This window comes from Kogia breviceps, chromosome 4, assembly GCF_026419965.1.
Source record: "Kogia breviceps isolate mKogBre1 chromosome 4, mKogBre1 haplotype 1, whole genome shotgun sequence".
In the NCBI taxonomy this organism is placed as follows: domain Eukaryota; kingdom Metazoa; phylum Chordata; class Mammalia; order Artiodactyla; family Physeteridae; genus Kogia; species Kogia breviceps.
This window is the reverse complement of record NC_081313.1, coordinates 133,685,227-133,699,165: the sequence shown is the minus strand read 5'-3', so window position 1 is coordinate 133,699,165 and position 13,939 is coordinate 133,685,227. Positions and strand designations below refer to the sequence as shown.

Below are 13,939 nucleotides of genomic sequence, written 5' to 3'. Positions count from 1 at the left end.
TTCTCACCAAGCCAAGGAAAAACTTCAGTGTTCATCTCCCTCACAATTACATGGTACATTCCCTTTTAATCTTGTTATCTCTTCAAGATTATCCTCTCCTGTCTCTGTGACTGTACTCCAAATATTTCCCCTCCTGTTACAGAAATTTATTTCCCTACACAATCCTTCCTTCATCCTACTCAAGATGTTCTTCCTCCTGTCCCTCTAACATCCTCCCTTCAGCTACTGCTCCCTTTTCCACTGAAGTCAAGCTTCTGTAAGAAATAGTGTATACTGCTACCCATTCATCTTTCAGTCTGGTTTAGTAAGGCACTCTCTCACTGCCAAATACAATAGATCCCCTTTTCACTCTAGAACCTCCTTGGTCTGTTTGCCCCATCTGCCTCTGCTGATGACGACACCCCATTCCCATGGCTTCACAGACATTCTTTCTTGTGTAGCTCCTCCTCACCCTCCAGTAGCCCCTTTTAAGTGGGTATCCCCCAGTAGTGTCATTAGACCTCTTCTCACTCTACAGATGATTCCTCTTTGGGCAGCATCATGCACACCTATGGTTTTAATGACTTACGAGCATAAAATCTTTACCGTCAATCCTAATTTCTTTACTACTTTCATACTGTAACATCCATTCATAACGCTGAAAAAAGAGCAATCTCCTTAGCACAGCTGTGAGGTGCTTTACAGGCTGGTCTCATCTGACTATTCCTAGTTTCTGACCCAAGCCATATATTGTCACAAAATAGCTCTCTTCTTTTTGCTAAACAGTTTTACTGATGTATAATATACACAGAAAAGTGCACACATTCTAAGTTCACAAATAATCATGAAGTGAACACATTTCTTGATCACCACTCAGATCAAGAAACATAAAATATCATCAGTAACCCAGAAGTCCTCCTTGTCACTACCTATGCCTCACCTCTTGCCTAAAATATCTTAAAATATCTTAAACTCCAAACATACTGACTTATATGCTTCCTGTTCCCCAAATATTTCATACTTACTTTATTGGACCTTCTATCCTTCCCCTCCACACACCAATTTCTATTTCTCTCTTAAAACCAAACTCAGATATCTTCCTCTGTAGCACTGGTGCATCTTCATTCACACAGCACTTTAACATTCACAACAACACTTTTTGCACTGTATTATACTATATACATGCATTATTCACTTGAGTTTTTTTGAAGACAAAGACCACAGAGCACCTATCTCTATGTCTGTAGGAATTAGCCCAGTATTGCCACAAAAAAAGTGTCTCCAATAAATGACTTTTTCCTAAAAAACTTGAAACTTAAACCTTCCTTGGAAGAAGACCTTTCTCTAACTACTTTACCTGTGCGACATTCATTGCAGATAAATTTTCCTCTGGGCATTTCAGTTAATCCAAGGCACTCCAGGTGGAAAGCCCCACAGCACTGAGCCTCACATAATAGCAGCTCACCCAGTTTCTCACAGTTCTGTTAAGAGAAAGAAAACAGATCTGTCTATAGAAAAAGATTTTTAAAAATCCCAAGCAGAAGGTCTTCATTAAAGCAAAAGTTAAGAAGCAGCTTTGCCAGAAACAAAAAATCCGACCATTCATTCAGCTAGTATTTAATGATTACCTCCTCTATGCCAGGTACCACAGGTCCCTGGCTCCCATCATTCTTATATTCTAAGGATACAAAGATACAAGTAAACAATTAAACAAACAAAAGATATCAGAAAATGTAAGTATTTGGGTAGGGCACTCAAACAACAACTTTGGATTGGGTGATTAGGAATGACTTCTTAGACTGGGCTCTGAATGACAAGTCAGCCACATGATCTCAAGAAGGGACCAAGAAGGCAGAAAGTACAGAAAGCCCACAGACAAGAAAAATCATGGCATTCCTATGAATCACAATGAAAGCCAGTGTCATTGGACAAAAGTGAACAAAAGTTATAAGTGGCAGAAATGAAGTAAGAAAAAGGCAAGCAAGGGCCTGACTGTGTGGCCTTACAGATTACGGTACAGAGTTTCAGATTTTTTTCTAATTGCAAAGGTGTGCCATTATAATGAGCGCTATACCAAGGGAAGGCTGAAATCAGGTATTCATATAAAAACAGATCCCTATGACTGCTACATGAAAAATTTCAAGAGTAAAAAGGTGAGAGGAGAAGCAGAGATAATCAAAGAGGTTACTGCGATGGTTCAAGCAAGAGATACTGGCCAGCTGGAACTTGGGTCATAACAGTCCAGAAGGGCCCTGAGTAAGATTTGAACAATCCCTGAGATACACCTAGAACCATATTTAAAATCAGAGAGATCACCTTTCTGAGACAATCTCACTAAAACAGGGTGTCAATGATGATACAGCCTTAGGAAATAAAGATCAGAATCTGTTGCTTTTGAAAACATTGTATGATTTATCAAAATTCTGCACATTCCCAACATTTGTTACTTTTCACCCCTCTAATATCCTGACTTGTTTCCCCATATAGATTAGCAGAAAAATGATAAAAATGAAGAAACTCTTATACTTATTCTGTAAGACAAGAAAGGGGGAAAGATGGCCAGGCAAGTCTAATATCCTCAAGAACCCAAAGAAACAGAACAGGTCTTGGCCATTTAACATCAAAGCTTAAATAAGCAAACGAGTAGGAGAGCTTTGGGAATAAAAGGCCAGAGGCAGCCAGAGATTAAGAGGGGACCCCAAGGGATTCTGAGCTAGTCTTTCATATTTGGCTCTCCTATGATCTACTATTCATGACCAAAAATTGACAAATGCCATAAATGTTACATGTTTTGTTTTGTATATTCAGAGTGCCAGCAACTTCAGCTTTCCTGCACAATAAACAAATTCACCTTCATCGCTTAAACAGGAAAACTTCAATTACAGTATGTACTGAGGAATAAATTTTTCAAATTAACCAAATGTTACAGACTAACCCTTTAATTGGGATGACCATGTAATTCATCCTTCAAACTAGGACACTTGAGCATGAAAGGAGGTGCTATTAACAAATTATACAAGCACAACAGATTTAAACAAAGACTGATCCAAACAAACCAGGACCATGGGTTACAATACCTTCTTATATGACAATCTTTGTGGGCTTAACAGCCTCTGAGGAGTAACACTGTTTGGGAGCAGGTCTGAATATAATCAACCTTCTTTATATAGCAGTGAAATGAATAGACAAAGAAACTGAGTTGAAATTATACTGGCCATAATAATATTCTAGGCCTGGGGAAATTTTATTTTTTAGCAGTTTCAATTAGAAAAAAAAAACTAATATTTTCAACTTTTTATATGCCAGTTTTTAAGTATTTACAAGGTTAAAATCAAGACCATGAAAAGAGAATATAACCAATGCATCGATCTAATTGACTCTACTCCCAAGTAAAATAAAGGCATTTGACATTAAAGTGGAGGCACATTTCACAGAGAAGCAAGACAACATCGTGGTTAAGACTCAAAACCCAGATTGCCTGGGTTTGAATCCTGGTTTCACTGAGTGATTACAAGCAAGCTATTTAACCTCCCTGTACCTCAATTTTCTTATCAATAAAACAAGGATAATAATGATCCTCTATCTTATGAGATTGTTATGATAACTAAATGATGTAATATTTACAAAGTGACTGGAAAAACACTTGACACATAGTAAAAAAAACCTGTATAAATGTTTATTAAATAAATAGAAAAATACAGGTGGTAGGTTCTCTAAAGTCAGTACTTTAAAGCAGAAAAATACCAACAAAAACAAACAAAACACACACACACACACAAACCCAACGATCTATGTGAAAGTTCTCCTTGAAAAATTCCTTAGAAACCGAAACATTCTCACACCATGAGAGGTGCAGGAAAATTATCTTTGGCTGAGCAACCACAGATTCACCCCTTTCATCTCAGACCTACTTCAGAGCATCTACCCAGGGGCAACACTAAATATTTCTCTTCTTTTTTTTGTGGGAAGAGAGAAGAGTTAAATCCTTAAAGTAAGTGATTCCATTGGAATCATCCAAGAGAATTTTTACTCTAACCATGACTATGTCATCAAGAGATGGGAGAGGACTTCTCTTAAAAGGTAAGCATGCAATTCAAATGCAAGTGGGCAAACATTCTCTACCTGACAAACATTCTCCTTGAGTGCAGCTCCTCCTCCTCGTTCACCCTGCAGTTTTTTAGATACAGGCATTCCGTGGTCATTTTCTACACCCTCCTCAATGGTCTCCTTGGGGCTTGCAGCTGTCCTGTGTGTCATCAGTTCTCCCTTGCAGAGAAAAAATAACATCCCACATCTATATTATTGATGTCTCCTCCATCTGACCCCCTCCCTCTGGGCTGCTATTTGTCTAGCCATTAAGCACTTACAGATGTTCAGCCAATCACGTGGGCGGACTGCATGCAATGTTAGTTCTAACCCTGCTGTGATTGGGCGGGTAGTGGGCGCCTCATGCCCTGCCACTAACTGCTCTGAGGCTGTTCCACTGGAACTTTTTGAGCTGTTCCATTTTAAGGTTTCACTAAGGGAGAGAAAACATTCTTAAGTTTATTTGATTACTTATTTGTCCTTCCAAGATCAGTGTTTCCTAAATAATGCCCCCCTTGGGCATTCTATTCAAATTGTCCTGGAAAGAAACACTCTGTATCATAATATGTGATGCTGACCTGACTTGTTCTAATTCTCTTTTAACCTGAGTTGGAAAGCTAGGGATAGCATCAATGGCTGCACTGATGCTCTTCAAGAAAATGGCTTTAAATCTCTGTCTCCTAAAAGTCACTGTTTACAAACATTACTCTAAAATTAAGCAGTTGGTAGTCTCAATAAATAAGCAAATGAGTTTTTCCCCTAACTGCAGTCTCAACTTTTAAAGGGCAATATCAAGTTCATTTGGATTGTATAGTTACTTGATATTGTGCTCTCTGGTTTTAGAACAAGTTTACTTCATGATGAACAGTTATGTATTTCATCTGACACCTAGAGCATGGAGTGTGATCTCTTAAAAAGGTCACACCCACAGTTGCCATACTGCTTTGACTTATTTCTACTTTTCTCCAGGATTCCTTATCACTACTAGCTGTTTCAACAGAATACTATTTTTAGGTAAACTCAAAGGGAAAAGGGATATGGCCTCTACTGTGAAAAGCAGCTTTGCTTTGGAAGGTCAAAAGATGAAGAACTGCATAATACCTCGGAGCTTGGAGTTTCTTTTGATGAGTTGTCATTTTTCACTTTTTTACAATGCACCTTGGCTGTAGCATGCCTCTGTCGTTTTCGCTTCCTTGGTTTATCAAACAGCTTGGTGGTGCCTAGGACAGGAAAACAGGTGTTACCTGCTGGCTGATCACATGCATGTCCAAGAACTCCTATCCTCAACCAAAGGGACCTCACAGAATTATGGAATGTTAGAGTAAACACCAACCTTAATCTTAATTTTAATTCTCTAACGTTGTAGATGAGGAAAACAAGGGCAGAGGAAAAAAAAAAAGACTTACCCATTAGTATATAACTAGTTGGGGAAATGGCTACATATATATAAATTCTGCCTCATATGGATTAAATAGTAAACATACAGGTTATTAAAGCAATTTCATTTTATATGATTGAAATAAAAGACTTTCTAGTTCCAAAAAGGACTTTAATATCCTACAGATGGGGAGGAAATGCATTTAGTAGTCAGGAAAAGATACTAAAACCTGGCCTCCGAGATTAAAGACAATAAATTATATCACTCTATGATTTAAGGATTAAGACAAAAACATGAAATACATAAGATCTGACTTACAGGAGGAGAGAAAAATACCTCCCTCCCCCAACCAATACATTTATTGGCCAAAAGGATATTCATGCAGGGACTTCCCTGGTGGCACAGTGTTTTAAGAATCTGCCTGCAAATGCAGGGAACATGGGTTCAAGCCCTGGTCTGGGAAGATCCCACATGCCGTGGAGAAACTAAGCGTGCGCGCCACAACTACTGAGCCTGTGCTCTAGAGCCCGTAAGCCACAACTACCGAGCCCGTGTGCCACAACTACTGAACCCATGCGCCTAGAGCCCATGCTCCGCAACAAGAGAAGCCACCGTGATGAGAAGCCTGTGCACCACAGGAAGAGTAGCCCCTGCTCACTGCAACTAGAGAAAGCCTGCCCACTACAACGAAGACCCAACACAGCCAAAAATAAATAAACAAATAAACAGTTTTTAATTTTAAAAAAAAGAATATTCATGCAGCGGTACTATAACCTTGAATATGAATGCCTTATCTTGACATATTTAGAAAATGGAATTTAGTCTCTAACTCATTTTTTATTATACATATTTCAATTCTTTGTTATAGAAACATTAAGAGGAATCTTTAAAGAGATATTTTGTAAAATGTTCCAGGATATTTAAGCTAGGTATCAAATACTTTGGAAGACTGCTTTAGGGCTCTCTTCTTGATCTGCCTGCTCGAGATGGACAAGCTCTGCTATGAAAGCTGCTGACAGCCTAAGACTAAAAGGGAAGAGTTAATATGGTGGCAGAATAAAGCTTCAAAATTCTCACAAGTTGAAACACTTAGATGAAATTTACAGAGGATAAAGTGCAGGTTGTAGGTTTTACAGAAAACTAAAGTACAAATGTATAGGGAAAGAGCTGATATTATTTTGAAAGCAGTTTTTTTTTTAAATCAAGCAAACAAGTTGACCAACCTATATTATAATTGCATACAGGGTTAAAATAAGTTAACATATTGCTTAATTTACTTGCTAAAAAACTTAATAATCACAGATCACATTCAAAGAAGTGTACATTTAAGACCACGTAAAATATAATCTCCCCATAATACCCTTTGCTGATAGATCATATCTGATGCAGCGTGCTCAAATCTAAGCTAATATTTCAGGAATGACACCAATCAATAAATGGCATAGGCAGACAAAATGATCAAAGGGATAGAAAGAATAGTTATGGAGAAACACAGGATGGATAATGAGACAGTAGTGTGGCAATAAATTTGGTCACGTCTGGATGTAGTTCCCCAACCCTTCCAAACTCTTTCACCTTCATGCTTATTCTACAAGACAGGGATAATGTGAATAATATCCTAATTCGTTGTAATGCTTTAGATTCAGAGGCAACAGTCCTTATGCAAAGAAACTGGTAGAGTAGATACTTAAACTATGATTATTTTATCTGTTATTGAATGAAGTGCTGCCCATTCTTGCTGTGGGCAGAAATAAGATGACCAAGCAGAGGTTCCAGGAAACAGATTCCAATTTAATCTAGAAGATTCCCAAGGCCTTTGAAAGCAATCATAATAGACTAGGCTCAAATGTAAGCTCCCTTTTTCAAGCATACGTTCATTGACCAAAGGTCACAGGTGTGATATAAGAAAGTAAGACTATGAAAGACTTGTTTAAGATGATTTGCAATTTCCCCCTCAACTCAAATTCTGTATTTTCTGTCCTATAGGAATCAAAGTCAAGAAAGTAATGATGTAGTATGGAGAATTATCTAATAAGAAACTTAAGGAGCTGATTTTTCTTTATTGTTCCCAACATTTCCTTAACACTAATATAATTCTAATTCCATTGAACTAATTTCAGTATAAAGTTGGAAATGAATCAATACAATTTTCTAGTGTCATACGTAGTTTTAGGAAGCATATATTGGGCAAACAAGTCTTAAGAGCTTGCAACCTTACTAGTCCTGCTTAGTAACTTTTCTCGTTAACTGACAGGGTACTTCACACTTATTTTTGCAATACAGTTCTTAAATCTCAAAAACACTCACCTCCACCAAACTCTTTAGAACGAGATGCAGCACATGATTCAGTAATGTCATTCTCCAAGTGACCAGCTTCATAACACTACAAATAAGTAAAATGCATCATGTTTTACAAAGGAATAGAAAATAAACCCTTTATACTATGTGCCAAAAGCTGAACTGTCTATTGCCAAAGATACAGAATCTAGGCTGTTTTTAACAATTAAAGGAACAGTATAATAGTAAAGGGTTGAACAGAAACTTTGTGGGGAAAAGCATCAGATTTGGTTTTTTTTCATGCTCTAAAACTCAAAACCACCACATACTCCGGTGGGGGGACTACGGACAACGACCGGCTTACTCAGAGACTCCCAATATATAAAGCAGATATAGAACACTGCTCTGATTAAAGTGGGAGAAAAAGATTAAAAGTATGTGCTTATAGATCACCAGCTCAATTCTGTTCCACACCACCGTGTATTTAAAATCTTCCTTCTTAATGTTATACTTACAGCCACTGGATTTTACACAAACTTATTTACTTAATGAATTCTAAATATTAAAAAGCTCTGAATCATCTTTCTAATTTAAGTTGCTGCAGATTAATATAAGTTAAAGCAACACCGTAACTAAAAACACAACACTTAACATTGGGGATTCCCTGGCGGTCCAGTGGTTGGGACTCCGCGCTTTCACTGCCAAGGGCCCCTGGTCAGGGAACTAACTAGGATTCCACAAGCCACGTGGAATGGCCAAAAACAAAAACCAACAAGAAAAACCTTAAACATCAAGAGTAATTCACTACACATTTTATTCCCCTACTACTAATGCTTGTATGAATTAGTTCTATTCCAAGAAAATGTCTTTTGTAAGAATAATAATATTCTTCAACATGACTGTAAAACAAAATTTAGTGGCCACAAAAGTCGATATAATGGATGCTATTCTTGCTATGAAGTTCCCAAAGTCTGAGGTTAAAACAAGATAAAATGCAGCTGTGAATTTCTGAACACTTATTATATACATTAATAAATCATAAGAATGTTCCTCATGTTCAATGTAGATCAGAGTCTTATGAAGTCAAATAAAATGAAGGAGCAAATGTTAGGTACCTAGTTAAATGGAACAAAACACTAGTAGACAAACCCACAAAATAGACTGCATAATTTAAAGAAAACTACCATCTATATTACTTAGATAACCAATTTATACTTCATTGTTTAACACTCACCCAAAAGCTGTGATGCAAAAACAATCAGAATGTTCCCAAAACTAGTCAGAGAATGATACAGAAAAAATTCTCATTTCTGATGTCAACAATTTTGTAAGTTAAAACAGAAATAACAGCATGCACACACACGCACGCACACACACACACACACACACACACACACTACATGAATAAAAATCCATCTGCTCTGCTTAGAATAAAAAAAGGGACCTCCCTGGTGGTCCAGTGATTAAGACTCTGTGCTTTTATTAAGACTCTGTGCTTTTATTAAGACTCTGCGTGCCATGAGGCATGGCTGAAAAATGATAATAATAATAATAAAATATATATTTTTTAAAACCCACAGAACTCTGTAAGTGCCTTGGAGGACACGTCAAAGATGCCAGTAACTTACTTTATGCATAATCTGGTAGGATATGCATTAAGTCTGTGCACTCTTAAGTTACCACTACCTCAACAGACAATCCTTCTTTCTCTAACCCACTGATTGATCCATCCAAAGACAAGGTGTGGCCTGCCCCGTAACCCATGGTGTAGTCCCAAGATGGAGCTGAATCATGGTTTCAACCTGATGGCAAAATATACCTCACAGTAAGCAGGACCTTAACTGTAAAGTTGACTAGGTCAGATAGCAGAACTCACTTCTACAACAGAAAAGAGGTCACTTTTCTCCAGGGTCCAGGTCTAGCCATCACCAATAATTCTGGTTTTCTCTTGTTCTAGCACCAAATATGATGCCTATCTTCCTACCAAAAAAAGCTGAAATTCAACAGTGACAGTTATTAATTCTATCTAATGCTTAAAGAGACCAAAAATATGAGAGAAAGAGAATTGGATAGCTAACAGAGATTTTTAACCAATGGTGCTAAAACAATTGGACATCCACTTCAAAACTCCATCTCAAAACAATGAAGAACTGTATATGAATCAAAACCATAAAACTCCTAAAAGAAAACACAGAAAGTACATTTCTGTATTGATGTGGTAGGCAAAGATTTCTTGAAATAGACACAAAATATAAATCATAAAAGAAAAAACAAACTTTAAAAAATTCTTTCTCATGAAAAACTAAGGAAATGAACAGGCAAGCATCAGACTGGGAAAAAGTATTTAAAGCACATATATCTGACAAAAGACTTGTATCCCAAATATAAAGGCACTCCTAAAAACGCAACCATAAAAACAACGAACAGCTCAATCAAAAATATAAGTGTGCTTGAACAGTCGTTTGATAAGATATAGGAATGGCCAGAAGGCACATACTAAGGGGCTCAAAATCAATAATCATTAGAGAATACAAATTTAAAACATGATTAGATATCATTTCATATCCACTAGAATGGCTAAACTTAAAATGACTGACAATCCAAATGCTATTAAAGATGTTGAGCAACTGGAACTCTGATATACCGCTGGCGGGAACGTGAAGTTGTACAACCACTTTGGAGAAGTGTTTGGCAGTTTCTTTAAAAGGGATATATTCATGAGCCAGCAATCCCACCCCTAAGTATTTACACCACCAAGAAAAATGAAAATATATGTACACAGACTCAGAATAGTCATACCAGCCTTATGACTAATAGCCCTCAAATGAAAAAATCCAAATGTGCATCAACAGGAGAAAGGATAAGCAAATTGTACTTGAACTACTACTGAAGTAGCATCCTTGTGGATGTATCTCAAATACATGTGTTGAATAAGAGAAGCCAGGTTAACAAAAACAAAACAACAAATATGACATTCAAGAACAAGCAAAACTAATCTATAGTAACAGAAGTTAGCAAATTTTGCCTCTTGAAGAGATGAGAATGGGGAGTTGAGTGAAAAGGGAAACAAGAAAACTTCCAGGGGTGATAGATATATAGCATACTTAGTTTGGGTGGTACTTAACATGGTACATACAACTGTCTAGAACCATCAAACAGAACAATTAAGATCTGTGCATTTTATTGGTGTAAATTAAATCTCAAAGAGTTCTGGGACACTTTCACCTATATAAATTAAAATTATCAACTAAATTATGCTTTTTATCCCCTTAGGGAAAAAATTAACCCACAAACATGACAAGTTAAATTTCAATTAGAAAACTGCACTTGGCAGAGCAAGGTCATACAAATTAACACTATATTTTTAAACTTTTTATACAATTTTAAAGGTTATACTCCATTTGCAGTTATTAAAAAACAAATTAACACTATTTTTAAGTAACCCAGTCTCAAAAACATTGAGGATCCAAAATTCATCTTATTCCTTCAAATCATTAACTTATATATGCCAATTATAGCTCCATAAAGGGGGAGGGATCATTCACTTAACTCACCTGAATTCTTACTTTCAATGACATTTGCAGCACCTCACCTCTAGCAGTAAGACAACAGCCTCCCATGACTCACTTTGCACAATATCATTAAATTTATCATCTGATTGCGAATGTCACTTCCATGCTCAAAACGTGCAACTGAATCCCAGTTTCCCTGGCCCTTCCCATCTACCTCTGCCAACAATCTTGCGCAGTGGCTAAGATTTGAATAATATAAATCCAGGAGAGAAAGCACTGCAAAAGGACATGACCACAGCCTTACTAGAGTGTGGGGTTCAATGAGAGGATAGTGAGTTAGAGACACACTGTCACTGAAGGTTGCACAAACTGCGGAGAGTTCGGAGGGCAGGAGATGAGTCTAAGGACAACCAAAAAGTCCATGTCATAAAACTGCTTTGAGAAGAACAAAGGCACTAAAGTACATAATGTGACTCTTTAAATAAGGTATAAAAACACAAATAAATTAAATTTTACACTTATAGGTGTGTGACTAACAAAAACTAGGGGCCTTAATATAGGATTAAAGGACAGAAGTTTGTTACAGCTAAGGAAAGAATTCCAAAAACTCTATTTATGATTTGATTACAATCTGCATTTTTTCTTTAAAGAAAAAGAATTTTTTAAAATAGGAAATCTGTGCAAGCTACAACTGAATTTGTAACATATACACTGAGTTACTCCTCAAATACAAAGAGAAAGCAGGATGTACCCTAAGGAATCAATATCTAGTTATCAACCATTATAGAATTAGAATATCATTTTCTATTTCCAACTACAATTTAATGATGCCTTCTTGGCTAATGGAAACCAAGTTTGCAAAACTGAAAATCAAGTGTTTCTGCCTGGATTATAGCTGAGCTAGGTCTTTTCTGAGGTATTATGCAGACAGGGCAATGGCATAAGAGTAGGTTAGTGGCTTGTAGAGACAGAAGTGAAGTAGAAATCAGGTAAGAGGTTTTGAGCCCAGAAAAGAAATTACAACAAACACAAACTTTACTCAACTCCAAAAACCTTTTTCATTTTCACTTGAAAAGAAAATCTAAAATCAAGTGATACACATGTCCGTACAAATGCAAAACAGCCTCTTAATGTAGGATCTCTCACATCACCAAGTGTACTCTGACATTCTATAATTTCTATGTATATGTGCATTGATGTCATAAGTATCACTAGAAGATTTGTTTTTAAAATCCCCTATTTCCTGGATTCAACCCTATTTTAGAATTGACTAAAATAACATACCTTTTTAGTAAGGCCAAGTTCCCCTTTCTTGGGCATAAATCCAGGGTCTAAATCATTGGATTCAAGAAGTTTCTTAGTTGGTTTTCTCTGACGCTTACTTTCATAATTTCCTGAAATGCATGTATCTTTTCATTAGATGATTTAGAAACTGGGCACAAGCTAATTTTTTAAAAAAACATATATATATATATATATAATTAGTAATTTTTCTATTTTTCTCAAAATATAAAAATTAGTCATTTTAAAATATTTTTCTCATCATCTTGTGGGGAGGGACAAGGTAAAAATTTATTTATTCTAAAATACTAGTTAACATAAAATAAGAAAATATTTCTCAATACAGACACAAACTAATGTGAGGATGTTCTTATGTCAGAGTGTGTGTGTGTGTGTGTATACACACACTTACTAAAAACCATATATGCTGATACATTTTTTTAAAAAATCACAAATGAACTAAGGGAGAAATCAAAAGGGCAAAACTCCCTTTAGAGCGATCAATTGGTGGTAAGAACAAAAGGAGAAGTGAGGTAAAGTACAGCTTGAATTCTGGGCATAAATAGACCAGGATTAGAATTCTTATTCTGCTCCTAAATAAGTAAAAGACACTTGTTTACTTTGTAGGACTGCTCTTAAGAATTATATAAAAGAGCCTAATAACAGAGTTTGGTACATAATGGGCAATGAGGTGGTAACTATCTTTATTATTCTTTTTGATTCCACCTTATTTGATTATGCACAATTGGGATCCATTTTTAAAGAATAATATCACAAGCTACTGTTGGGAATATAAAAAATTTACATCCAAAATCATCCTTGGCTGACTAAAATACTCAAGTCAGAAGGTTACTCCAATACAAAAATTTTTTTAAAAAATTTAAAAAAAGAAAAGAAACATGTCAGAAGGTGAATTAGAGACAGTATGTTTAGATCCAATTCTCACCAGGTGACATGTTTATACAGAATGATAAAGTGAAAAGAAATTGGTAATTAACTTCAAGGGAGTATTCACACTCAGCTGCTTGCTATGTGTCAGGTAAATTTCTTTATACATTGCATCAGTCTCCATTTTATACATCAAGGAAACAAGTTCAGAGGTTAAACAACTTCCCAAGTAACACAAAGATTGGTAAAGTCAGTATCTGAAGTATAATTTTTATGTGTTTACTCCACTAGTACGCAGTGCCCCTCCTCAAAACCCTGTTATCCTAGGTGTTGATTCACACTGTGGTTGATCAATAATCATGAAGAGCAATAACACTGTAAAGAAAGTAGTTTTTTAAAAATATGTCTTCCTGACAGTACACCAATTAATGGCCATTAACTATATCCAATTAGCCAGTATTAGGGATTTCCCAGAATCAAAGTGGGTAGTTTGCTGTACAGAAATACACTACTGGCTTTCCATCAAAACATATTAAAA

The 13,939-nt window shown here is 36.3% G+C and overlaps 1 protein-coding gene across 13 annotated transcripts in view; it reads right to left on the bottom strand.

Annotated features, from left to right (window-relative positions):
- The window catches only part of NSD1 (nuclear receptor binding SET domain protein 1), a 144,863-nt gene that overhangs the window by 40,400 nt on the left and 90,524 nt on the right, over positions 1-13,939 (bottom strand). For all 13 annotated transcript variants that reach the window (XM_067031946.1, XM_059061609.2, XM_067031944.1 and 10 more), the window contains 5 exons: positions 12,517-12,626; positions 7,751-7,826; positions 5,167-5,285; positions 4,102-4,245; positions 1,337-1,460 (listed from right to left, as the gene is read on the bottom strand). In XM_067031946.1, the coding sequence (XP_066888047.1) occupies positions 1,337-1,460; positions 4,102-4,245; positions 5,167-5,285; positions 7,751-7,826; positions 12,517-12,626 (573 nt within the window). The remainder of the gene's footprint in view (positions 1-1,336; positions 1,461-4,101; positions 4,246-5,166; positions 5,286-7,750; positions 7,827-12,516; positions 12,627-13,939) is intronic.